Consider the following 24,110-nt stretch of genomic DNA (forward strand, 5'->3'; position numbering starts at 1 on the left):
GGCCTGAGGTTCACCCTGCAGGAGGATTCCTAGCCCTGGAAGCTCCTGCCCTCACCGGTCAGAGCAGGATTTGGGTGGGAAGGACCTTTGAAGGTCACCTAGTCCCCCTGCTACAGGCAGGGACTGCTCCCAGCCCCGTCCAAGCCTGGCCTTGAGCTCCCAGGGATGGGGCACCCACAGCTGCTCTGGGCAGCCTCTGCCAGCACCTCGCTGCCCTCACAGTAACAAATTTCTTCCTTGTGTCCACCCTACATCTCCCCCTTTCAGTTCAAAGCTGCCCCCAGGCCCTGCTAAAAAGCCCGTCCCCACCTTCCTACAGCCCCTGTAGGCACTGAGTGGCCGCAGCCAGGTCTCCCCGCAGCCTCCTCTGCTCCGGGCTGAGCCCCCCCAGCTCTCCCAGCCTTTCTCCGCAGCAGAGGGCTTCCAGCCCTCGGACCAGCTCCGTGTCCCTCCCCCGGCCCCCGCTCCAGCAGGTCCCTGCCTGGCTTGTGCTGGGGACCCCCGAGCTGGGCGCAGTGCTGCGGGGGGTCTCCCCAGAGCGGAGCAGAGGGGCAGAATCCCCTCCCTCGCCCTGCCGGCCACGCTGCTCGGGGTGCAGCCCAGGAGGCGGCTGGGTTTCTGGGTTGCCAGCACACGTTGCCAGCTTCTGCCCCACATGTCCCTCCCTGCCCGTGTTGGCACAGCTGGTACGGCCCTGACTGCACCTCACAAGGCTGAAAAGGCTCCGAGCCTGTGAGGAAGCGCAGGCCCCCAGGGCAGGCATGCTGCACAGCCACCACGCTGCTGCCCCCTCCCCATGACACGCGTGTGCCGAAGCCCTGTCGGTGCTGCACGCATGGCGGTGGGGGTGCACCTTGGGCCCCCTGCCCAAGAAGAAGCTGCTGCTCCTGCTGTCCTGTTAGGGACATAGAAAATAAATTTTATTATTCATTTTAGATTTCTACACTGTAGTTGCATCACTAACCATGATCCTCATGAGAAGAACGCAGCTAACGCCGTACCCCGACACAGACACAACAGAGATCAGCCTTGGTCCATTGCCAGAGAGTGTGATACTGTTACTGCACAGAGAAAAAAAAAAAGGAACCTACATTTTTGCTCTTTTTTTTTTCCCATACTCAACAGAAATAAAAATAAAATTCCAGAGCACCCTCCCACTGTGCTCCGGTTCTGCCTCTGGGCAGGGGCTGCCGCAGGCGGCCGGAGCCCTCGGCTCTCGCGGGGCAGGCAGGAGGGCAGAAGGCAGGCGCGGCACCGGCCTCGGCGCTGCGGGAAGCCGGAGGTTGAGAAGTGAGTTCAGGGCTGCACACCGGCTGCGGCGGGGGACCGGCGAGCCCAAAGCGTTGGGTGAGGAGATGACGGGCGATGCAGCCAGGCTGCCGATGGGCTGTGACGCGGACATCGAGGTAATGCCTGTGCCAGAGAGGGGACCGTGGGTCGGCAGGAGAGCTCCGAGCCAGCGCTGCTCAGCCCCAGGGGGGTGCGACGGGGTCCTGCAGCCCCTCGTGAGAGGCCCGTGGGCTTGAGCACTCACCTGCCAACATACTGGAGGAGCTGACAGGCGTGTTACTGGCCGAGAGTCCAGCCGAGGTGCCGATCCTTGCTGGGTCTTTTGCGATGGGATCTGTGTGCAGAGGGGAAAGCAACAGGCATCAGTGACAGCTGCCCCCCACACACCGGTGCCTCACCACTTGCCCCCCCACCCGAGATGGAGTGGCAGCCCCACAGGAGCACACATGGGCACAGGGAGGCAGCCAGCGTGGCCGGAGCTGCGCTGTGGGGCGCTGCCCGTGTGCGAAAGGACCAGGAGAGCTGCCGCAGCGGTGACGGGTGGGGAGCAGGGCCAGAAGCAGCACGGAGATCGGCTCTGGGCAGGGGGGGATCCCGTGGGAGCCCCGAGGAGCTGGAGCGGGTGGCAGCACGGCAGACATACAGAAGTACGGGTGCTCCATGGCGTCCCGGGCAGTGAGTCGTGTCTGGTGGTCGTAGCGCAGCAGCTTATCCAAGAAGTCAAGCGCCTCGGTGCTGACGAGGTGCTGGTTCTCACTGTGCACAAAGCGCTCCCACCCGCTTCCGTGAGTGTCTGCGAGGAGGAGAGCGCTGCATCAGCCCTGCGCCCTGGCGCGTTGCTCTCCGCCTCCTGCACTGCCCTCTCCTGCTCCGCGCCCAGGCATGGGCCATGGCGGCCCGTACAGCCAGTGGCACGGCTCCCCGCTTGCCACGCACCCACCTGCCGAGGATGTCGTTGAAGCGGGGATCCAGCTCGATGTTGTACTTGTCGATGTAGTCGTACAGGTCCTCCGTTCCCAGCACTTTTGCAATGCGCACCGAGCTGGCGGAAGGAGCAACACTGAGGGTGACGGCCAAGATGGGGCTCCCACCAGCCCTGCTGCAGCCCGCAGGTCCTGGCTACCCTAGTGTCCCTTACTCGCTAGTGAGGACGCAGCTCAGTGGAGCTTCACGGCTGGGGAAGGATGCGTTCCCAGCCCTCGCTTGGGTGCGAAGCAAAGGCAAGGCGTCGCAGCCCTTCCCTGCAGCAGCTGGAAGCCATGCTGAAGCATGCTGTGCTCCTGCTCTCAGCAGGGAAGGGTGCACACGCGCCCAGGCTGCTCCAGGGCCAGCATTCTGGAGCTGGAGTGGAGCCAGACACCCCATTTCCCCTCCCTACCCCGAGGGTGGATGCAGCGGGGAGCCCGGATCCCAGAGCTGCAGGTCCCTGCAGGCCCCCCTGCGGGCTGCGGTGGGGTTTGGGGTGCACCAGGCGCGCCAGTGGTTGCTGGCTGAGCTTAGGAAGCGATACAACTGGAAAACCCCAGCCAGCTCCAAAGCCGCACCCCGGGAACCCCCACTGGATTTCAGAATAACTGAAATGTTGCGTTCTGCTCCTGCGGCTCCAGAGCTGCACCTTGGCTGCACCCCGTCCAGCAGCACGTGGGGCAGGCAGACAGCTCCTGCGAGAACCTCCCAGTGCGATCAGTGCTCTGCTCCCCTGCCCAGTAACCCCCCAGATTCAGCTGCCAGCTCAATACACTTCTCCCTCGGACAGATAGCAAAGAGATCAGAGCAGGGAGCACCGAGACCCTGGCACGGGGAGGGGATGGAGAGAAGAGATCCTGGTGCAGGGAGGGGACAGAGAGACAGGGCAGCGCATAGAGGTGGCACAAGTGCCAGGGTCAGAGGCTGCCATGCTGGTTCAGTGCTGCCGGTTTGCTTCGTGGTGTGCTCCCCAGCTCGGAGGCTCCGCGGGAGGACCGGGCGATGGGGGGAGTGGGAAGGGGAGGCTCTGCAGGAGGACGGGGCGATGTGGGAAACAGGCAGCATGCTGCCCTGGTGCTCACTTGATCGTAGTTGTCGTGACCGTGGAAGAAGGGCTCTTTCCGGAAGATCATGCTGGCCAGCATGCAGCCCAAACTCCACATGTCTAAGCTGTAGTCGTACATCTAGAAAAGGTGAGAAGGCAGAGAGACGGGGGGTCAGTGGCACGCCAGCTGCGGGGAGGGCCCAGGACCCGGGACTGTGCACCGAGAGCACGGCAGAGAGCAGGGGGTGGGTTTCTGGTGCCGCATCTAGCAGCCCCACATTCCGCCTTGCCCAGGGCCATCTCCAACAAGAGCTTCAGGTTCAGACTCTGAACAGCACGTAGTCTCATCGGTCACGGGCAGAAAAGCTAGATGCCGAGCAGCCACCTCAAGGGCTGTTTGCAGGATGGCAGACAATTCTCTTAATCTCACCTTCCCAATTATTTCATCCTTTAGCACATGTTTAGGACATGGACCTGTTGGAACAAGCCCTGAGGAGGCCACAGAGACGCTCAGGGGGCTGGAGCACCTCTCCTGCGGGGACAGGCTGAGAGAGTTGGGGTGGTTCAGCCTGGAGCAGAGAAGGCTCCGGGGAGACCTTGGAGCACCTCCCAGTACCTGAAGGGACCCACAAGAAAGCTGGGGAGGGGCTTTGTACAAGGGCCTGTAGCAATGGGACAGGGGGGAACAGCTTTAAGCTGAAAGAGGGGAGATTTAGATCAGATATCAGGAAGAAATTTGTTACTGTGAGGGTGGTGAGGTGCTGGCAGAGGCTGCACAGAGCAGCTGTGGGTGCCCCATCCCTGGGAGCTCAAGGCCAGGCTGGACGGGGCTGGGAGCAACCTGGTCTGCTGGGAGGTGTCCCTGCCTGTGGCAGGGGGTTGGAACTGGATGGTCTTTAAGGTCCCTTCCAACCCAAAGTGTTCTGTGTTTCTATGTCCACCCCAGGGAGGTTATACCGATTACCCAGAGCCTTTCCAGCCACTGTGAGCTGTAGCTGGGCTGTCCCATCCCCTCCCCTGCTTGCGGGTGGCTGCAGGTTGTCCAGGCACTGGAGAGCCCGGGGCTGCATGGCAGCAGGACACCAGCCCGCATCTCCACACCCTGGCTCTGCTGTCGGCACAAGGCGCTGGGACATACCTGGTAATCTACCAAAAGCTCCGGTCCCTTGAAGTACCGCGAGGCCACCCGCACGTTGTACTCCTGGCCAGGGTGGTAGAACTCTGCCAGCCCCCAGTCGATCAGGCGCAGCTGGAGAAGGGAAGAGAGAGCACGTGGGTACAGGGACCTGCGACCCCGCTCACCCCAGGCCCACAGCTGGCAGCAGCCAGCCCTCTGTGTGCTTGCCACCACTGACAAGTCTCCTCCTCATCTGTCCTCTCACCGGCTGCCCCGCTTTCGCACACAGCTCTGCCACAGCCATGCCATGCCACAGCCATCACCGCAGCAGTGCTAACGGGGAGAGGCAACGGGAACATCGCAGCAGTGATGCCACAGCTTGTGGTGACGCTCCCTCAGCCGGCTCACGCACACCGTGATGCCGGTCCTGTGCCTGTCCCCCACGACTCCTGCTTCAGGCTCGGGCTTTGCATTTGCCTCTCAGGAATTTCACCCCATTTTTCAGATCGTTTCTCAAACCCTGCCAGGATCACTTTGAAGTCGGGGGACTTGCAGCCCTCCTCAGCCTGGCGCATTAAACCCGCAGGCGACGCACGCGCTCTGGTCCCTCGGCCCGGTCATTAACCTGGAATAATGCCAGGCCTTTGACAATCCCCGCCGGACCTTCTGCTCTGACAGCAAACCACTGATAATTATAAGGTTCCTCCCAAACCAACTATTCCATGATTGCTCTCTTAATTGCAGCTTTCCATCAGCTTTATACCTACTGTACAGAAAACACATCTAAGCCACGTTTCTCTGGTTGGCTTAAGTCAGAAGCCTTATTAGAACTGAGAATCATGGCTTCTGCCGTCCACAAAGCGCCTCTCCAGCGGTTTTAATATTAATTTGGGGAGAAGGAAAGGCTGGCTCAGCTCAGATTTCTGTGAGCATGGCGGTTACAACAAAACACAGCTGGTAGGACGCAGGGCAATACCAGGCTGCAACGACGGGGAAGATTTCAAAGGGCACAGTGCCCAAAGAGCGCGGGGGGGCTCGGCTCTGATAACGGGGGCGCTCAGCAGCTGCAAGAGGCTTTGCCCGTGCCACGGCAAGACGCCCAGCCTGCCGGTGTCCGTGCAGGCGCCTTTTGAAGTCCTTTTTATTTGACGTCCCAGCTGGCCAGTTGCTACAGAGGTGCTGGAAGAAATCTAAAGTTACATTTACGAGCCCAAGTTACTGACAAACAGGTGGCAAATAAAGCGGCTTTACTGGACACAGGTGTGGGTTTTACAGTCACCTGTATTTCCAAACAAACAGCTGCAAATTCAGTGCTCCCCTCACGGGGCTCTGCTGGGGCCCAGACCCTAGGAGGGCTGCTCGCCACTTCAAGGCAACACTCCAGCCTGAACGCGGACTCTGGTGCTGCTGGGGACAGGCAGGGCCACAGGGCGTTAACCACGCCAGGGACGTTTTGCCATCAAACCTGCAATCCTCTGCAGCAGCTAAACACGGGGTAAGCCTGTGCTGGCCTGCAGGAACGGGAACACAAAGTGGGTAAAACCAAACTGCCAAGTTCTCTTGCCGGCACGAAGGCTCTCAGCCAGGAGCCGAGAGGTCTCGCTGCAGGAAAACACTGAGGTGCCAGAGCGTGTCCAGAGAAGTGCAACGGAGCCGGTGAAGGGTCTGGAGCACGTGTCTGATGAGGGAACTGGGGGTGCTCAGCCTGGAGAAGAGGAGGCTCAGCGGGGACCTGATCGCTCCCTACAACCACCTGAGTGGGGGCTGTAGCGAGGTGGGGACGTTCTCTTTGCCCAGATAACGAGCAAACAGGACAGGAGGGAACGGCCTCAGGCTGCGCCAGGGGAGGTTTAGATTGGGTACTGGGAAAAGTTCCTTCACCGAAAGGGTCGTCCAGCACTGGAAGAGGCTGCCCAGGGAGGTGGTGGAGCCACCATCCCTGGGGGATTTAAAAGACATGTAGACGTGGTGCTTGAGGACATGGTTTAGCAGTGGGCTTGGCAGTGCTGGGTTAACAGTTGGACACAACGACCTTAAAGGTCTTTTCCAACCTCTATGATTTGACACTTCCAAGATTCTCAAAGCTCAGGGCCTCTGCTCAGCCCTGTGACAGCGAGAGCGGGAGCTGGCAGAGCACGGCTGACCCTCCCTGCTCTGAGCGGCACACTGCACTGGGGCAGATGCAGGCAAAACGAGCCAGCCCACCGTGGCCTCGCAGTGCTCCCCTCTCCCTTGGGAGCTGGAGCTGGAGCCAGCCGAACCTCACCGTACCTTTCTGTGCTCATGGTCAATCATGACATTGTGTGGCTTGACGTCTCGATGCATGACACCCATACTGTGACAGTAATCCAGTGCCTGCGGACAGAAAAGGCGCTGTCAGAAAGCCTCCCGCCGCGTGACGAGGCAGCAGCAGTGGGCAGTGCACCCACAGCCAGAGCCAGCAGGGCCAGCGGTTAAGGACAGACCCGGAGGCTGCTCTGGGACTCTGGGATGGAGCCAGCCAGCCGCCTCCAGTGGCGCCGAGGTCAGCCTCTGCTTCAGTGACGCCTGTCCTAAAAGCTACAGGGAGAGACGCATTCCCCAGGGATCTCCAGCCCTCTTCCAAACCCTGTGCAGTCACCTCTAGTGCGGACGCTCCCTGGTGTCCAACACGCCCCATCACCTCTCCCGGGAGGGAACCACCAAAAACCTGTAGCTGGCTGCGCCGCAGGCGTGTGCACTGGGCACTGCCCCTGGGCTCAGCCCCACAAAGCCCAGCCCCCCGCAGCTCCAAGAGCCAGTGCGTGACCAGTGCAGGGTTTAGTAGCCAAATGAGCTCTGCTCTCTACCTCCTGCTTCCACACACAGGCCTCTCCAGGGGAGATTGAGCAGCAGGTGAGTGGCGGTGAGGGGGCACAGCCCCGTCTCCCTCTCCAGCCCTGTGCCAGCCCCACTGGTGGAGACATTGTGCCGAAGGTGACCTTGTCCAAAGGCTGCCACTGCCCTGCAGTGCCCACTCCAGCTGAAGCCCCACAGCCGGGACACGCTGCAGTTGATCCTAGCCTGGCCTCTGCCCACAGGGATGGCTGGACAGGCAAGGGGTGCTCTGGGAGAGGGTCTCATCACCCCCGGGTCCCCAGCTGACCCACCTCAGCACAGCCCCGACGGCAGCGTGCAGCCAAAGCCACTTCCCATAGCAGGTCCCAGCGGAGGCAGAATTCTTGCAAGAGGAAGCCAGGGAAATAAAGAAGACGGCTTCTGCTTCTCAAGGACACAGCGACCTCGCACTCTAAGCCCTTCACCAGCACACTCTGCAGCCACCTGCCTCCGAGCCTCCCCACACGCAGTTGCCCAAGAAGCCATCCCACACGGATGGCTGGGCAACGGGCCAGCAGGGTTTAGTAGCCAAATGAGCTCTGCTCTCTACCTCCTGCTTCCACACACAGGCTCTCCAGGGGAGATTGAGCAGCAGGTCTCTGCTTGAGCGAGGATTTTCTTTGGGGCTGTGGATATTGCAGCCGTCCCCGGGAGCTTACCTTTAGGATTTCATACATGTAGAACCGTATGTCAAAATCAGACAGCGTCTGGTACAGTTGCTGGAAGAATGGAGACAAAAAGTTAACAAAAAGCAGCATGTTTACGTTTAGGGCTCCTCATACAGGCACAGCCGCCTGCACTGGGGCAGAACAGACGCTTGTGGAGCCACAATTTGGGCCCAGAGGCCCCAGCTGGCCAGGTGGCACATAGTAGCCGCTCTGCACCCTGGATTTCCCCACCTGGGAAGGGCCAGCAAACTCCAGGGAGGAACCATGCTCCCAGCCTGGCTAACCAACCCTCGGAGCATGGATGTGCCCTCCCCGCTTCCACCCAGGAGAAGACCAGAGAGCTCCATGACCCCACCAGACCCAGCACCTGGAAGGTTTCAATTTTCATCCTGAGACCAGGGGATAAGAGAGCATGCTGCACCACCCTCACAAAACCCAGCCAGCCCAAAGACAAGCCATGGGACAAGAATCGGGGGGGAAAAGCCTCACATCAGGACCAATTCCTCACATTCCTCACTGGAAACAGAACCGAGCAGCCACTGGCAAAGCGGCTGCTGGTTTATTACTAACTCCTTCTCGCTAGCCCTTCTCACTGCCCTTGGCTCAGCCCAGGCTCCAGGAACACGAGGCTCAACTAGCCCAAGGCTTCAGCCCACAAATTGGCCAACACCAGGTTGCAAATACAAGCCCATGATGGCCAATCGCTGGAGCAGCATGGCAGAGAGCAGAGGCTTGGGGACAATCCCTAACGCGAGCAGCGCTCCCCTGGTTCTCCTAACTGGAAAATGTAGAAAAGAGCTGCTGGCCGAAGCCCAAAATCCCCCGGCCCCTCTGAGACAGCGATGCCAGCCATTTCCGTGACACTGTGTGCCTCTGCCAGAGAGAGGTATTCCCTTCCCACCACGAGACAGCATCAGAGCAGGTCAGGAATCCCTCTGGTAGCCAGGGTGTGACGCCTGCTCCGTGGCAGAGCCCAGAAGAGCTCTCCCAGATACTCCACACCATCATCGCCTTCGGAGGCATCTGCAGCAGCAGAGGTCACTTTACCTTGAAGTCTGTGTTGTTGACATGCTCAAAGACCAGGGCAGGTGTCCGAGACTGCAGGACAGCAGCACCAGTTCAACAAACAGAAAGAAAAGAGAGAGGTTTAGCTTTGCTCAGGGCAGGCAGGCAGGCGGGGCGGGGCAGCGAGGGAACTCTCGAGGGCTGGTTTTGAAGAGTGGTGCCCAGAGTGAGCTGCGGTTAGACCCTGGAAAGGGGCTTCCACGTCTTGCCTCAGCTGGCAGTGACCCGATCGCACAAAGACTTAATTAAATCTCCAGCAAAAAGGAGGAGGGTGGGCAGCGTGGGAGCCACACAGCCCCAGCCACCCCATCCCTCCCCAGCAGGCCCGGCTGGGGCTTCCCAAACCACCGCAGCCACCGAACGACATTTTCAGAGACCGTACGTGGAGGAGCTGCGCAGCACCCCCAGGCGCCGAGTCGAGGTCTCATGCCACATTCTTCCAGCGCATTTCTGCAGGGCTCTCCCCACTCTTTCCCTTTCTCTTTGATCCTCCTGGCTCTCCTCGCAGCGGGATGCTGGGCAGGACCCCCAGGGTCTGTGTGCAGGAAGAACCCCCCCCCCCACCCTCTGCCTGCAAAGGCTCTCCTGAAAACACCCAGGAGAGCCGGGCAGCCCTTTGGGCTAGAGGCCACCCTGAGCACCGGTGCGGAAGCCATCACCCTCAGCACCCCTCCGGCCTGCTGCTCCCCAAAACCTGGCACCCACCCCGATGCCACAGCCTGCGCCCCTGTTCCTGAGAGCACAGTCCTGCTCACCAGCCATGTAACCCACCCGCACTCCTTCCCTACGATGTGATCTGTCACCTCAAACGTCACCAGCCGGCATTGCAGACCCGTCTGGAAAAGGAGCAGCGGAGCGAGAGCCAGTCCCTAGGGCCCCCGCTCGCTGCTATCTCCCCACAAACAGCTGCCTTTCACGGCCTGTCAGAGGATTAAAATTGGATCAAATACGCCCTGCTAATTCATCCTAATGCAGCTTTTTAATCAGCACGTCAGGTGGTACGAAGTCACGGGCCTTGGAGAAATTCAGCTGCGCTACATCACCACCATGGCTTTTATCAGTCTGCCCACGTAAAACTCAACACCTTTGCTGCCAAAAGCCGCTTTTCCACAACCCCCTGGGTCCTGCCGAGCGCTGTGCATCCCCCTGCCCAGCTCCGGGCAGCAGAGCCCGCTGCAGAGCTGACCCAGCCTGGCACTCCTGCCCAGCTCACGCCACGTGGGGTACAAACCCCTGGGGACAGTGGGATATCCTGGCTCTGCAGGGATGACAGAAGTAAAAGCTGCCCCTGGGTGAGAGCTGGGAGCCCAGCCAGTGCCACAGAGAAAACATCATCCGGTTTGGGGAGGGGTGAAGGGTCTCAGCACAGAGTGCCGAGGGTGGAGGAAAGCCTCCCTCTGCCCGATCACTTTGGTGACAGCGCAACCCACACTGGTTGCTGCCTGTCCTTCTCCTCGGCCTTCACAAAGGCAGGGAGCATCACCCAGCAGAGAAAGCAGCCCAGCCCCGCACGAGACCTGGGTGGTTCAAAAGCCAAAAAACCCACCCAGCAGAAGGGCAACAGCGCTGCAAGCACAACCCTCCTCCACCTGCTGCTGCTGGACCAGCTAGAAAGATCTCCTTCCACTTCTACCCTCTCGTCTACTGTCTCAACAGTGCTCGTGAGGGGAATGCGCACAGAGATCTCCCCAGGGTGATTTCAGCTGTCAGGTGGATGCCAAGTGGGGCAGGGAGTCAGCCTGAGCTCAGAGTCTTGTAACTCACGGGGTGGAAAGGACCCTGAAGGCCTGCCTCGCACCCTGCCCCTGCGGCTGCTGGAGCAGCCCCTTCATCCTCCTTACCACAGGGTCCTTCACTATGTCTAGTAGGCTGATGATGTTGGGGCCTCCTCGGAGATTCTCCAGGATCTTAATCTCACGCTTGATCTTCTTCTTTTTCACAGGCTGGTAAAACAGAAAAGGAGAGCCAGTTACCAGCAGAGCAACCTCTCTGGCCGCTCAAGGGGAACAGCCAAGGAGCGCATGGTGCCTCCGTTGGGCAAAAGGAATGGTGTTGAGCAGGCATCTCCTCTGGAGAACGGCACCCTGCAAGCCTGTCCATGTAGCAGCTCTCTGCTTCCAAAGGAATGGAGTTTCCCATGTTTGGGAGACCCTTGAGAGATTATTTTACTCAACGACATTATTTTACTACAAACAAAAGATTTTAAAGAGCAAGCTCAGTTTCGTCAAGGCCCAGGTTAAATCCTTGACTGAAACTTTGGAAACAGTTAACCAAGGAAAGCATCACCTGGGGAAAGAGCTCCAGCAGCCAAGCCTGTCTGTGTCTCCGTAACTCCTCTGTGCTGCCTCCCAACCAGCCCCCGACCTGAACTGCCCAGGGAAACCCTCTGTGTGGGCCGAGTGAGTGCAGGGACAGCTCTGATGTGCACTGAGAAGCCGACCCGAGTCCCTTGCCTGCCTCTGAGGACAGGATGCTCCTTCTGCCTTCCGAGCTAGCTTTCTGCTTCTCCATCGCAGGCTGGGTGAGACACAGGGCAAATACATTAAACAGGACATTTCTCATGCCCTCACCTGTAATCTGCCCTAAGGTTTTCTCAATGTGTATTTCTGTTACACTGATTAGTTGCTACAACCCTTCCACCTCCTCTCTTTCTCTTGCAAAGGCAATATTCTTAAGACCGTCCCCGTATTTTATAATTCGTGCATCCTACAGACTATAATTACCTGTGGCTTGGCAACACCACAGAAATTAGCTTGCCACCGCAAGCTGACAAGCCTAAGCACATCCCATGAGCCTAACGAGGGATGAGACACGTGGCTGTCCATCTGTCAGGACTCTGTTAGCTCCAGGGAACTCCTCTGTGCCCTGCCCAAGCTCCTGGGACACGCAGGGGTGCCTGTGCTCATCCCCTGGGCAGGAATCAGCTCCAGCTTACAGACCGGGACATCATGTGCTGCAACGACCTCGCATTGCAAGATGCTGGTCTGCTTATCCTGGGAAAGGTCTCTGGGCTCCTGTGACCTCGCTCGGGCCAGTCCATGAATCCAGCACAGGGATTTTATGACCTTGGATCACCAGAACAAGCCAAGTTCTTCTGCTGAACTGGCGAGACTGTGACCTGAAACAGGCCCAAAGAAAAATTATTCCCTAAAGCGTAGTCCGGGAGCGCTGCCGAGACGTAGCTGCCTGGCACCCACCGCAACCTCATGGCAGTGGCACCAGTCGGTGACAGAGAGGGCAGAGGGGATGCAGGCAGGACATCCATACAAGGCCGGGCACAGGACTTTCCTTCTGCCTCCATTGCATGTAGATGATCCCCTTCCTCCCTGCTCCCATCACTGCTTTGCCTGGGAACAGCTGCCCAAGGAAAGCACAATCCAGTGCCAGCGCTCAGCCTGCCCGTGCCTCCGTAACTCTGCTTTGCTTGGGACGGAAACAAGCTAGCCAAAACTTCTGCCCTGGGGGCTGATGTTCTCCTCAGCTAAGATGAAATCATCCAAATATCAACAGAGTGCTTCAAATGGAGAGGGCAGGAAGAGGCAAAGGAGGGGAAGACGCGGAAGCATTGGCAGAGGAACAAAACAGTGAGCACAACGGTGAACAAAACACCTACCTTGAGGATTTTCACGACGACCTTCTCATTGTTGGTGATGTTGATGGCTTCAAAGACTTCACTGTATTTGCCCCGGCCAAGTTTCCGCACGAGCTGATAGTCATCTTGGTTGCTGTTTGAGAAACAGAGAAATACAGAGATGAAGAGGTTGCACCCAGCCCAGAACAGAGAGCTGCTCTCTTTAGAGACAACACTGCTCCCAGGGAGAGCGGGAAGGTCAAGATCTGGGGGTCAGCCTATGGTAAGTGGAGAGCTAGCAGCACACCATAGTGCCCAGGGCTGGAGAGAAGCAGCTACCACCGCAGAGGAGCACGCAAACAAACTGGCAAACGACTGGAGAGCACCAGCGCTGCCAGCAGCGCGCAGCGCAGAGGGCTGGCTCAGCAACTTCCACGTGGAGATGGGACACGAGACCTCACAGGCGCTACGGGCAGCTCGGGAACAGCCCCCCCTCCACACTCGCACGCACTGCAGCCCTCCAGGCAAACCCAGCTGGCATGTCGAAAACACCTCTGCTGGCTCCCAGTGCTGGTGCTCCCCCCCCTCCCAGTCTGAGCTCGCCTCCCAGCCCGCCACGGGTCCTGCGGAGATGATACTGCTCCACCTTTCCCTCTTCTCCGTCAGTAAGAGGAGGCGGTGGGCTGCAAGGACTAGCTCACCTGAAACCTCGGAGCCCACCAGCAGTTAGTTAGCGGCAGAGACTGACAAAATACCCAACATAAAAATTCCCCTGGGACCCCTGCATTACACTGAGGTGTAAAGGATATCACACACCCAAGGATTTGTAAAAAAAAATAATCGATATTCCATACTGGAAACCAGAAGGAAATAAACCAACTCTCACCCATAAAACCTCCATGTATTTAAATCCACTAAGGTCTAAACCAGAGTCACCTGAAGGGACCAGAGGAAACATCAGAAGCATCGGCAATTATTTCTGCTATGCCAAGGAGGGAAGGCACGGAGCCCCTGGGGGGATTTGATAAGGATAAACAAGTTGAGGAAAGAAAGGGAATTACAGGCTGGAAAGCTTGACTTCACAAATTGCTAATTACCAGAGACAATACAGGAGATGACTTGTCAGCACCTCGAGGAAAAGAGGGAGAGTTCAAATGGGCAGCGGAGCCGCAGCAGGACCCACACGCCAGGCAGCTTCGCTCCCCAACCTGCGGCCACGCTCATCGAACGCAAGTAAAGGGAGCGTGGTGAACCACGCGCTACAGATGGGCAGGATTAGTTCACCTTCACTAGGAACAAGACGGGAAGGCTCGGGGTCAGCAGCAGGGAAAACATTAACTGCGAGGACTGTTCATGTGAAAAAGAAAAAAAACACAACAAACAATCCAGGATGCTCGCAGAAGACATGGAATTACCGTCCCAGAGATCGAAGGCTCCCTGGGGCTCCGCCTGGCGCAGGGGATTTGGAAGTGGATAAAAAGCTTTTCATTTCTAGGTCACCGGTACCAGTGACCGGCACGCTAGCCGGGGTCTGGGCGGAGGCAGAGCACCGGGGAGGGCTCCTAATCTGGCCTCAGCAGCAACCCCGCCAACAGCTGCCAACCGCAGCACCAACAGTCTCCTCGGTGCCCAGGCACCAGCTTACGCTGCAGCCCCAGATAAAAGACTCTAATTTTTATAGGTTTTAACCACAACTACCCAAACAAAGAGCAGCCGCTGTCCCTGGCGGGCAGTATTCCTCCAGCCCGAACGCTGCGGCTCGGGAGGGAGGATGCCCTGGAGCAAGGGAACGCTGAGCGCTATGTTACTACCTGGGAAGTCAAAGCTGGCCCTTTGCCCAGCTCCTCGCCAAGCCGGCTGCTGTATAAAACAATCAACTGGTCGCCTTCATTTTGAATTCTCAGAGAATCCAGTCCTCAGGGGAACTCCAAAAAAGAAAAAAAAATAGTCACAAGACTTTCACCTTCGTCCTTTCAAACCCCTCCGCTCCAGAACTGTTCCCAAGCATCTCCCCACTGCTCCCTGTTATTCCCGTCAGCGCCCCGGGGACAGTGGCATGGGGGCTGCCGTCTTTTGACACTGCCGTCCTTCCCAGCGATAAAAAACAAACCCTCATCACGCTGGTTTGGTTAAGCACGCATTTGCATGCTTGAAGCCAGACACCCGGGTCTTAGTTTCAACACTTAAATACAAGTGGCTCTACTTGCAAAGCCACGGAGGAGCCGCAGGCTGGAGCCCAGGGCTCCCCTGGAAATCAGCACCCCCGCTTCCCGCCCCAGGCAGCGCGGTCCCCCGGTGGGCGCTGGACAGCAATGCCAAAAACCGAAATGCCAGTCCCGGCTGTGCCGGGTGCTGGCCCTCGCACCGCGGCTCGACCGGAACCCCCGCGACCTGCCCGTCTGCCTTTGGACGGGCGCTTGTCCCCATGCCACCAAGCAGAACGGTGGCAGCGCTTGCACACAGGCCCTGGTGTAGGTCCCCCTCCTATCTCCCAGGCGTACCCCCATTCCACGACGTGCGACTCGTAGTCCCAGTACTCGCGGGGTCTCTGAGTGTTCACGTCTGCATAGACCCTGGCCCGACTCGGCACTGGCCCCGACATGCTTCCACGGCCAGAGGCGCAGTACCTCAATCACCCTAAAAATATAAACACACATGAATTGGGATGAGACCAAGGCACACTTGTGAGAGAAACAGGGAAAAGGAGGGGCGCGTGTCGGGGCTGCCGAGTGAACCCGAGTTGGGGGGGGGCTGCAGCAAGCGAGGGTGGGCAGGAGGCACGGCTCAGCCCTCAGAGGGGACACCTGGCAGCACGGCGGCTGGCACGCAGCGTCGAGGGAACCTGTGCCCAGGCCACCAGCGAGCAGGCTCCGGGGTGCGCAGTGCCGACAGGTGGGCTGTCCTTCACACCCCTTCCCAGCCCAGGCCTCTCCCCCCAGCCCACGCAAGAGGCCACTTCAGCCAAGGGGAGAAACCCCGATCAGCTCTCCGGCTCTGAGGAGCCCCGCAGCGGCCAGGAGCGAGCACCACTGGGTCCCTCCCTGCGCCTGCAAGCTTTGGCCCAAGCCAAATTGGACTGTGCAGCGACGGCACCAGCTCAACTCCTTCTGCCAGCTGCCCCGGGCCTCTCTCCAGCCGCCCCACAGGGACCGAAGCAGCTCTGGGCGCCCAGCACAAGCAGAGGTCAGCGAGGGCCCTGGCCGAGGCCGGGGAGCTCCGTGCCAAACCCCATCACCTCCCCAAGGACGCAGGGGACAGAGTTCTTCCATCCCTCGACAAGGGGGATGTGAGCCATGCAGACCAACTACAGCAGCAGCTCTCCACGAGCCCAGTGGCCTCGGTGAGCCCCCACAGGAGCACAGCAGCCCTGGGAAGCCCCCACGGGAGCCCCCCAGCCCTGGGCAGCCGGCACACTCTCCTCTCGCTGGCAGCCCCTCTGGTACGTGCAGCGTGGCAGCTCCTGTTCCACGCTGGTGCGCCAAAATGTGCCACATCAACCGGCTGGGCCACTAAGGAGGGCCAGAGTCCTGCTGCTCCCCCTCCTCCAGGCAGCACCCAGGAAACGGGTACACACAGCCACGGAAGAAATGTTTCAGCTGAACACCACAAGCTGGGAAACATGGGTAGGTACCAAAACCCCAGCTCCTCCCCGAGAGAAGGCAAGATGCAGTGCTGAGCCGGCAGACGTCCGCCAGCCAGGACCCTGGGCTCGGAGGAGCTGCTCTTGCTGTCCCCCACCCTCCCCTGCAGTCAGTCTTTTACCCAAAATAGAAGATACTCTGACACAGCAGCCTGGGCTCTGCTCCTGCCATGGCAAAATCACCTGCAAGCCATGGCACGGCAGAGTCGGTGAGTCAATAAATCAATACGAGCACCGGCCAGCAAGGAGAACCGAGCACTTAAGACAGCCCTTCTGCATTTTTAATATCCTGTGCAAGGGTTAATAAGCATCTTGAAAGGTAGATGCTACCCAGCTGGTACAGAGCCAGAGGGAGGCAGCTGCCTGCAAACGGCACTGCACACAGAGACCAGGCTTGGGCGAACAGGATCCGGCCCCTCTGACTCCCAAGCCAAGGGGAGCGAGCAGAGCTCATTAACCCAGGAAAGAAAGTTTTCTGCCAGGTTAACAGGCTCCATCACCCCAGCCAGGACCCTGCGGCCTGGAGCAGGGCTTGGGATGTACAAAAACCACTCAGCAACTGAGAATGGAAAAATCCCACCAGGTCCCATCTGCAACCACTCAGTGAAATGGCGTGCACACAGCTTCCGGCAGTAGGAGCAAAGACATTCTGCTCAGCAAAGGGCAAAAAGAAAGTTTTTGGGAGGCAGAAAGAATATCCTGCCGTTCCGCACGCAGCAGGGTGCCCCCGGCATCTAGCGAACACCCTAGGCAAGACACCCTAGGCAAGGCACGGCGCAGGGAGCACACGCTCCGAACAAACCAGGAGCGCACGGGGCCAGGGGGAGGGAAGAGCCAAGGCTGCTGACGGCAAGCAGAACGCGCCGGGGCATGTGAAGCATCGGCCGGTGGACACGGTGTTCTCGTTTATCCTCCCGCAGCACCAGCAAGGGAGATCAGCCGGCACAGGAAAGCCAATGCATGGGGACGTGGCGCTCCCAAGGCCGGCAGTGGGCAGGATCAGGCCTGCCTGCAAGGCCGACTCCGGTGGAGAGGTGACATTTCTGCTGCAGCATTGCTGGCACTGTGGATCGGGGTGAAAAGTGCTGACAGGGAAAAGAAAACAACTGCAGGGACATGAGAGAGGGAGGGAAAAAAAACAGCCGGAACCTTCCTCAGGGCACGACGCAGCAAGCGAGAATGCGGTCGTACCACCGCAGGCTCACAACGACCCTTTGCTCCATGCAGGGGAAACCCACCCGTGACGCACGGAGAGCAATCGCACAGGCAGCTAATGAGCCCTGGCTCAGGGGGCTGCGGTTATCCCACCATCCCATGGCAGGAGGCGGCTCCTCGGGAAGCGCTTCCCTGCTCCGATCCACAGTGACATCACTTACACACTGGCACTGGCAAGCTCCCCTCCAGCCGAAGCAGGCTCGCTCCCTGCGGCACGTTCTCCGGCACCTGAGACTCTCACACACGAGGCTGGCGAAATAAGCCAGGAATCCTGTCATCCTGTCCCACTTTTAAAATATTTTTAACCTGAAAAGCTTGAGGGGGGGAAAAAAACCCACCCTCTGTGTTCGGTGCTAATTTCAGAGGGTTTTTTGTTTTCCCTTCTAAAGGCTTTAATGGGAGCAGCACGCTCTTGGGCTTTCAGCCCCACGTGTCCCAGCTCTCAGACGCCGACCGCGGCCGGGGGCTTCCCACACTTATCGCTTTGAACTCACAACCACCAGCAGCAGCTCGCTAGCTCCCCATGCTCCCCCAGCGCAGAGCTCGCTCCCGGCTCCCCTCCGCAGGAAGCAATCTGTTGAGGATTTTTTGAAACTAAAATAACAAACCTAAGCGGGAGGCAGCGCCTGGTCTCTCTTTAAAAGGGTGACATCCATCATCCTTCTCTCAGTAGCACGACCGAAACGTAAGGAGCATTATCGGAGAGGTGGCGAGATGAGAAGAGCCAGCGCTCCCGACACTGGTCAAACTGCCCTCGCCCCTCAGCACAGCCGGGACAACCCTCTGAATCCCTCAGGAAAAGGGGGCTGAGGGTCCCTGCATTCCCCCCTGCAGCTGCACCACGGCTCAGAGGCAGGCTACCAGCACCCACTCAACCACCCCCAACGCTCCTCCCAGGCGAGCCCTGCCACGGCTTCCAAACCCCAGCGAGAAGCCTGTAGCCCCTGACAAGGCCGTGGCCACCATCACCCTCCCCAGGAAGCTAGAAGCAGCCCCCAAGGTGCACTGGCTGGAGCCCAGGGGCTGCTGGTTCCTCGGCACTGGGACAGCGGTGGTCCCCAGTGCCACACCAAGCTCCCCGTGCTCCTCAGGGAGAAATGGGCTGGTGAGACACCAAGGCACCTCGCCCCAAACCCCTTCTGAACACGCTCTGCAAATGGGAAGCGGAGCAGCCCCAAGGGCCGTGGGCTCTCCCTGCACCCAGGTGGGTGATGCCACAGCCCTGTCCCCCTGCACGGCCCCCCCGAGGGCTGAGGGAAGCTCTGACCCTGCGCCAGCTCCCCAACGCGAGCTCGGGCAAGCTGCTGACCTTTGGTGCGCAAGGGGCTGTCAGCACGAAGCCAGGGACAGCTGGGCCAGGCCTCGGGAACACGCTCTGACCTCTCTCCCAGTTGGGAAGCACTGCCTGCCCTGTCCCCCAGCACATCACCAGCCTCCAGCTGATCCTGACTGACCATCGGTGGTTGAGGGAACTGTCACAACCCTCACAGCGAGCGCTGCCCTGCAGTCCTTCCTGAACTCAGCTCCTCTGCATGGCAGTGTCTCTCCAAATCCCTGTTTTCCAGGCTTTTCCCGCTAGTCAGACCGCCGGCTCTCCTCAGCACTAGAAAAAGCAACTGGCCTTCATGCACCAAATAAACTCACAGCCAACGGGACCTCTGGAGAAGGCAGCAGAGAAAGGCAAGCCAAGCACATGGAAAGGGAGAACAAGAGCTGAACACCCGCATTTCCAGCTCTGGGTAACAAACCGGAGCAACTCGGTGGACTGAAATGTCAAGGGAAGCGGCTGCAGCCAAAACTGAGAGGAGAGAAGCCACCTGGGAATGACAGCCAGGCTGGAAGTGGCTCCGCAGCCAGCCTCCAAGCCTGGCTTTGCGGCTCGGCAGGCTGCTAGCCGGGGATCAGGCCGGGGAAAGCGCCGCTGCTGCCGCCCTGCCCAGCTGGCCAGGATCTGGGACCCCCCCTGGGCCCTCCCCAAAACAAAGAGGGAAGATGGGAGAGGAGACGACCCTCTCCACAGACAGGAGAGTTCCCCCGGGAAGCAGCTGCAGGCAGAGACGGTTCTAGAAAAGCAGCAGCCGAAGCTCAGCACTGCTGAGGGCACATGGCCACGGTGGGCTAGGGGCGAGCCGGCAAGGCTTGCCCTTCTCTCCAGCCCCGCGCGGAGCTGCGGCTCGAGGCAGGCAATGCCCACGCGTCTGGCAATAGGCAGGCTGCGGCACCAACACGCGCCTGCACCTGCAGTTCTGGCAATCTTGGGGCTGCTCTGAAGGGAAGACCTATGCAGTAGCTACAGCATCAGCGAACCCGGGAGCAGTTTGGCCTGAAATCGTTTCCACAGCCCAGCTGGTTGGCTGCAGCTGGCTCAGGTTTCCAGCCTGAAATCCCAACGCTGGCACGAGCGCACAGAGAGACAGAGCCAGCGTTCCTGCGTGCCTGGGCAGGCGCGCCCTTAGTCATCCTCCACATGGGGAAGGCTCTCCAGCCAGGCACTCCGTAATGCACCGATTTGTTTAAACCACTCCGATGGCCTTGTTACACCCAAGCCCGCAGCAGCGAACAGCCTGGCGAGGTGACAGCTTCGGGTGAAACAGGCTGGGCTCAGCTGACTCCGTACACAAACCGTGTCACCACCCCATCACTCATGGCAAACTGCGCCCCCACACCGTAGGATCAGAGTCCTTTAGGTGGGAAAAGACCCTTCAGATCACCCATCTTAACCGCTAACCCGGCACTGCTAAGCTCACCGCTAAGCCACGTCCCCAAGCGCCACATCCACACATCTTTTAAATCCTTCCTGTGGTGGTGACCGCACCTCTGCCCTGGGCAGCCTGTTCCAACGTCTGACCACCCTTTTGGGGAAGGAATTTTTCCTAACACCCACTCTAAACCTCCCCTGGCACAATTTGAGGCCGTTTCCCTTCATCCCATCGCTTACCCTCTCATCCCATCTCCTCATAAGACCCTTCAGCACTTTCACTGCCCTCCTTCAGGTACAGACCCACCACCCCTGCGCCTGGCTCAGCGTGGCCGATGCTGGCTCCCAAACCCATTCCAGCTGGAGGGAGTGGGGAAAGAGGCTCGAATGCCAAATCCCAGCAGGCAGGCGCACAGGCAGGCGCACAGGCAGGCAGGCGCTGGCATGGTGCTGATTCCCTCTGCCTCCTCACCCTCCCTCCCTCTCTCCAAGCCCTGACCCAGACCTTTGACTTCAAACCCTCTCCCGTAACTCCAAATCCCCTCGCCGCTTTCCCTGCCGTGTTTTTAACCGCGTTTTCACACACCCTACAGAGCGAGGTCTGGTGACGGCTTTGAGGCACTGACACCACGCAGCGCCATCCCATTCCCAAAGAGCAGGAGCCGTGCAAGCTGCTCGCAGCCCTTTGACATTGCCATTGCGTTTCTGAAGGGCACCTCCCCAAACAGCCACGGACGCCGGGGTGCCGTCAGAGAAAGGCTCGGAGGGAGAAGCTTGGCCAAGCCCGCAAGGAGGAGGGGAAGCAGCAAGGGGTCGATAGCCTCAATTCAGCCATCCCTGCATCACACAGCAAGTTTCAAGGTGGTGGGAATATGCAGGGAGATTTCAGAGGAAGTGGACAAAAGCTGTGACAACAGCACCTTCTGCCCCATCTGCCACAGCCGGCCAGGTCAGCGAGACCACGGCACCCAGCGGGTCCCCTCCGGGCACACGGCATGACCAGAGAGCCGCCAAGAGCACCGCCGCGCTGCTGCGGTCTCCCTCGTGCTGCCTTTGCTGCGTTCCCCTTGCCAGTGGTTTAAAGGCTCTGCTCTTCCTCCTCTGCGATGCCCGGCAGGGAGGGGATGGATCCCCCCAGCGGGACAGCTCCCGCTGGCACAGCTCACCGTGAACCAACACCAGCATTGCCTAAGGGAGACACTTTAGAATGTCACTGTCGGTGCCCAGAAAGGGGTTGGGGTGCTGGCACAGTGCACAGGCTTCACCGTGACACCGAGGGCTGGGCTTTGGGGGGAGTGGGCCAGGGCCGGCACCTGCCGCAGCGCAGAGCAGAGGGCAGATTAATCGATCCAAGAAAAAATTTGCAGCGCGCCAACCGCAGCGGGCTTTGCCTTGGTTTAGTCTCCGTCGTCAACAAAGGCCGTCAGCAAAGCTTGTTAGATTCCTGCCACCCCTCCAGGCAGGTGCGCAGGGAGAACAGGTGCTGCCGGTGCCAAGCTGTGCTCCCCGGGAATCACCGCCACCGTCCGCCAACGGGCCAGCTGCTGCCTGTGCCGGGACAGGCCCGAACACTGGCTGCTGCCTCCCCACCATCGCCTCCCCACCGCAGAGGAGAAGAGAATTTTTAAGATTAAACTATGAGAATCTGGTAAACCACGGTGCCCGCCCGCTGGCAGCCCGCCGGCCCCCCGCGCCATGTGGCATCGGCCGGCACTGACCGCGTGGCGGGACGAGGAGCCAGCCAAGTGCGGGTAGCGGTGCCAGCCGCCCGTCCCTCCCCACAGCTGCTGCGGTACCTCAGCACCAACACGCGCCCGGCGTCACCCTGTCACCCGCCAGGGCAGGGGCCACCCTGCGGCGCCTGGCCCCACAGCACTGTGCCCTGCCCCAGACCTCTGCCCCATGGGACACCACCCCACCCCCAGGCCACGGGGCAGCTCCCTGCCCCACACCTCACTCAGGTGAACCCCCAGTGAAGGGGACCCCAACACCGGGCAGCTCCCAGTGACCCCGGCAGTGGGGCAGCCCCCTCCCCCATAAGCCCTGCACATGCCTGGGCACGCCCAACACGCCCCCCCCCCCCCCCCCCCCCCCCCCCCCCCCGCCCAGCCGGGCACGCCCAGACCCACAGCTCCCCCCCCACACCTGGGCACATCCAGGACCACCCCCCACCCCCCAGAGCCCTCGGAGCGCTGCCCATGGGGTGCCCCCCAGCAAGCCCCCCCCAGTGCTGTGTCCCTCCTGCCCCACTGACACCCTGTCCCCATGTCCCCATCCCTGCCCCACCCGGCGGGGCACCCGCCCCCCGTCTTCACCCTCACCCCCCCCAAACTAGCACTCACCCCTCCCCTCCCCCCATCACACATCATCGCCTCTGCCCCTCCCCCCTCACATGTGCACCCTCACACCCCCATGCAAACACAGCCACACTCACCTGTACTTACACACCCTCACTCACACCCGCACTCACACCTGCTCTCACAGCCCCCACCCTGTGCTTGCTCTCACCCCCAGCCACCCTGTGCTCACACTCACACTTGCACACTCACACACCATCACACACCCCTGCACCCCCCACACTCACACCCTCATATCCCCCCCACATCTCCCACCTGTCTGCACTCACACCCCCACACTCACCCTCACACACCCCCACCCCACCTGCGCACCCCCCATGCACTCACACACCATCACTCACCCAAGCTCTCACAGCCCCACACTCATGCCTGCACTCACCTCCCCACGCGCACACTCACACCCCCCCCACACCTTCATATCTGCCCCCCAAGCTCACCCACCCACACATTCACCTCCCTCCTCCAGGCACTCACACACCATCCCACTCATCCTCACCCACTGACACTCACCCAGGCTCTCACAGCCTCATGCTCACACTCACTCACCCCCACACTTTCACACACCCCACCCATCTGCACTCACCCCCATGCTCACTCACACTCATGCCAACCCCATCCCCACCCACCTGCACTCACACCCCCACACTCACACTCCCCCTCCACTCATCCTCATGCCATCATACCCACCCACTCACACTCACTCAGGCTCTCAGCCCCCCCCACCTGCAATTGCAAGTCCCCCTGCTCACACTCACCCCCCATACCCACCCTCACTCTGCATGCTCACTCACACACACCCCTCACACCACCCACACTCACCCCCACCCCCCTTATACCCCCATGCTCACTCACCCCCACCCCTCGCACACACTCACGCACCCCCATGCTCACTCACCCCCACCCCTCACACTCACACACACACCCAGACCCCCATCCCCTCACTTACCCCCCCACTCACTCACACACACCCATGCTCACTCTCCCCCACCCCCTCACACTCACACCCACACTTACCCCCCATACTCACCCACACCCCCTTCACCCCTCCTCACCCCACCCCCCCTACTCACACTCACCTCCCACTCATATCCACACTCACCCCCCCGTGCTCACTCACCCCCCCACATACCCATGCTCACTCACTCACCCCTCCTCACAACCCCTACTCACACTCACCCATGCTCACTCACCCACACACTCACCCCTCCTCACCCCCACCTCACACCCCCCTACTCACACTCACCTCCCCCATGCTCACTCACTCACACACGCTCACCCCCCCCCCACACTCACCCCCCTCACACCCACACCCCCCCATCCCCCCCCCCGCCTTTCCTCCTCCCTCCCCTCCCCCCGCTCACACCCCCTCCCCCCGCCCAGCCCCCCCCTGCCCAGCGCCCCCCCGCTGTGCCCTCACCGGTGGGGCCGGGGCCGGGGCCGAGGCCGGGGCGGGGGCCGGGGCCTACCTGGCCGAGCGGCCGGGCGCTGTGGGGAGGGGCGCTGCCTCCCCTCGGCTGGGGGTGACAAGATGGCGGCGGCTCCTGGCGGCGGCGCCCTCGGACGGGCCGCGCCCCGCCGGGCCGATGGGGGGCGCCACCGCCCCGCCGCCCCGCCGCCACCGC

At 60.3% G+C, this 24,110-nt stretch overlaps 1 protein-coding gene across 1 annotated transcript; it reads right to left on the reverse strand.

The window, feature by feature from the left end:
* Nucleotides 1-893: 893 nt before the first annotated feature.
* LOC101914165 (casein kinase II subunit alpha-like) lies at nt 894-24,045 on the reverse strand. The gene is given in 14 exon segments (XM_055800116.1): nt 894-1,413; nt 1,535-1,624; nt 1,934-2,066; nt 2,068-2,083; nt 2,231-2,332; nt 3,313-3,440; nt 4,440-4,550; nt 6,690-6,773; nt 7,934-7,993; nt 8,990-9,040; nt 10,849-10,950; nt 12,621-12,732; nt 15,080-15,215; nt 23,906-24,045. Coding segments are annotated over 13 exon segments (1,416 nt in total). The 5' UTR covers nt 15,181-15,215; nt 23,906-24,045; the 3' UTR covers nt 894-1,087.
* Nucleotides 24,046-24,110: the final 65 nt, after the last annotated feature.

The sequence above is a fragment of the Falco peregrinus genome, chromosome 3 (assembly GCF_023634155.1).
Source record: "Falco peregrinus isolate bFalPer1 chromosome 3, bFalPer1.pri, whole genome shotgun sequence".
In the NCBI taxonomy this organism is placed as follows: Eukaryota; Metazoa; Chordata; class Aves; order Falconiformes; family Falconidae; genus Falco; species Falco peregrinus.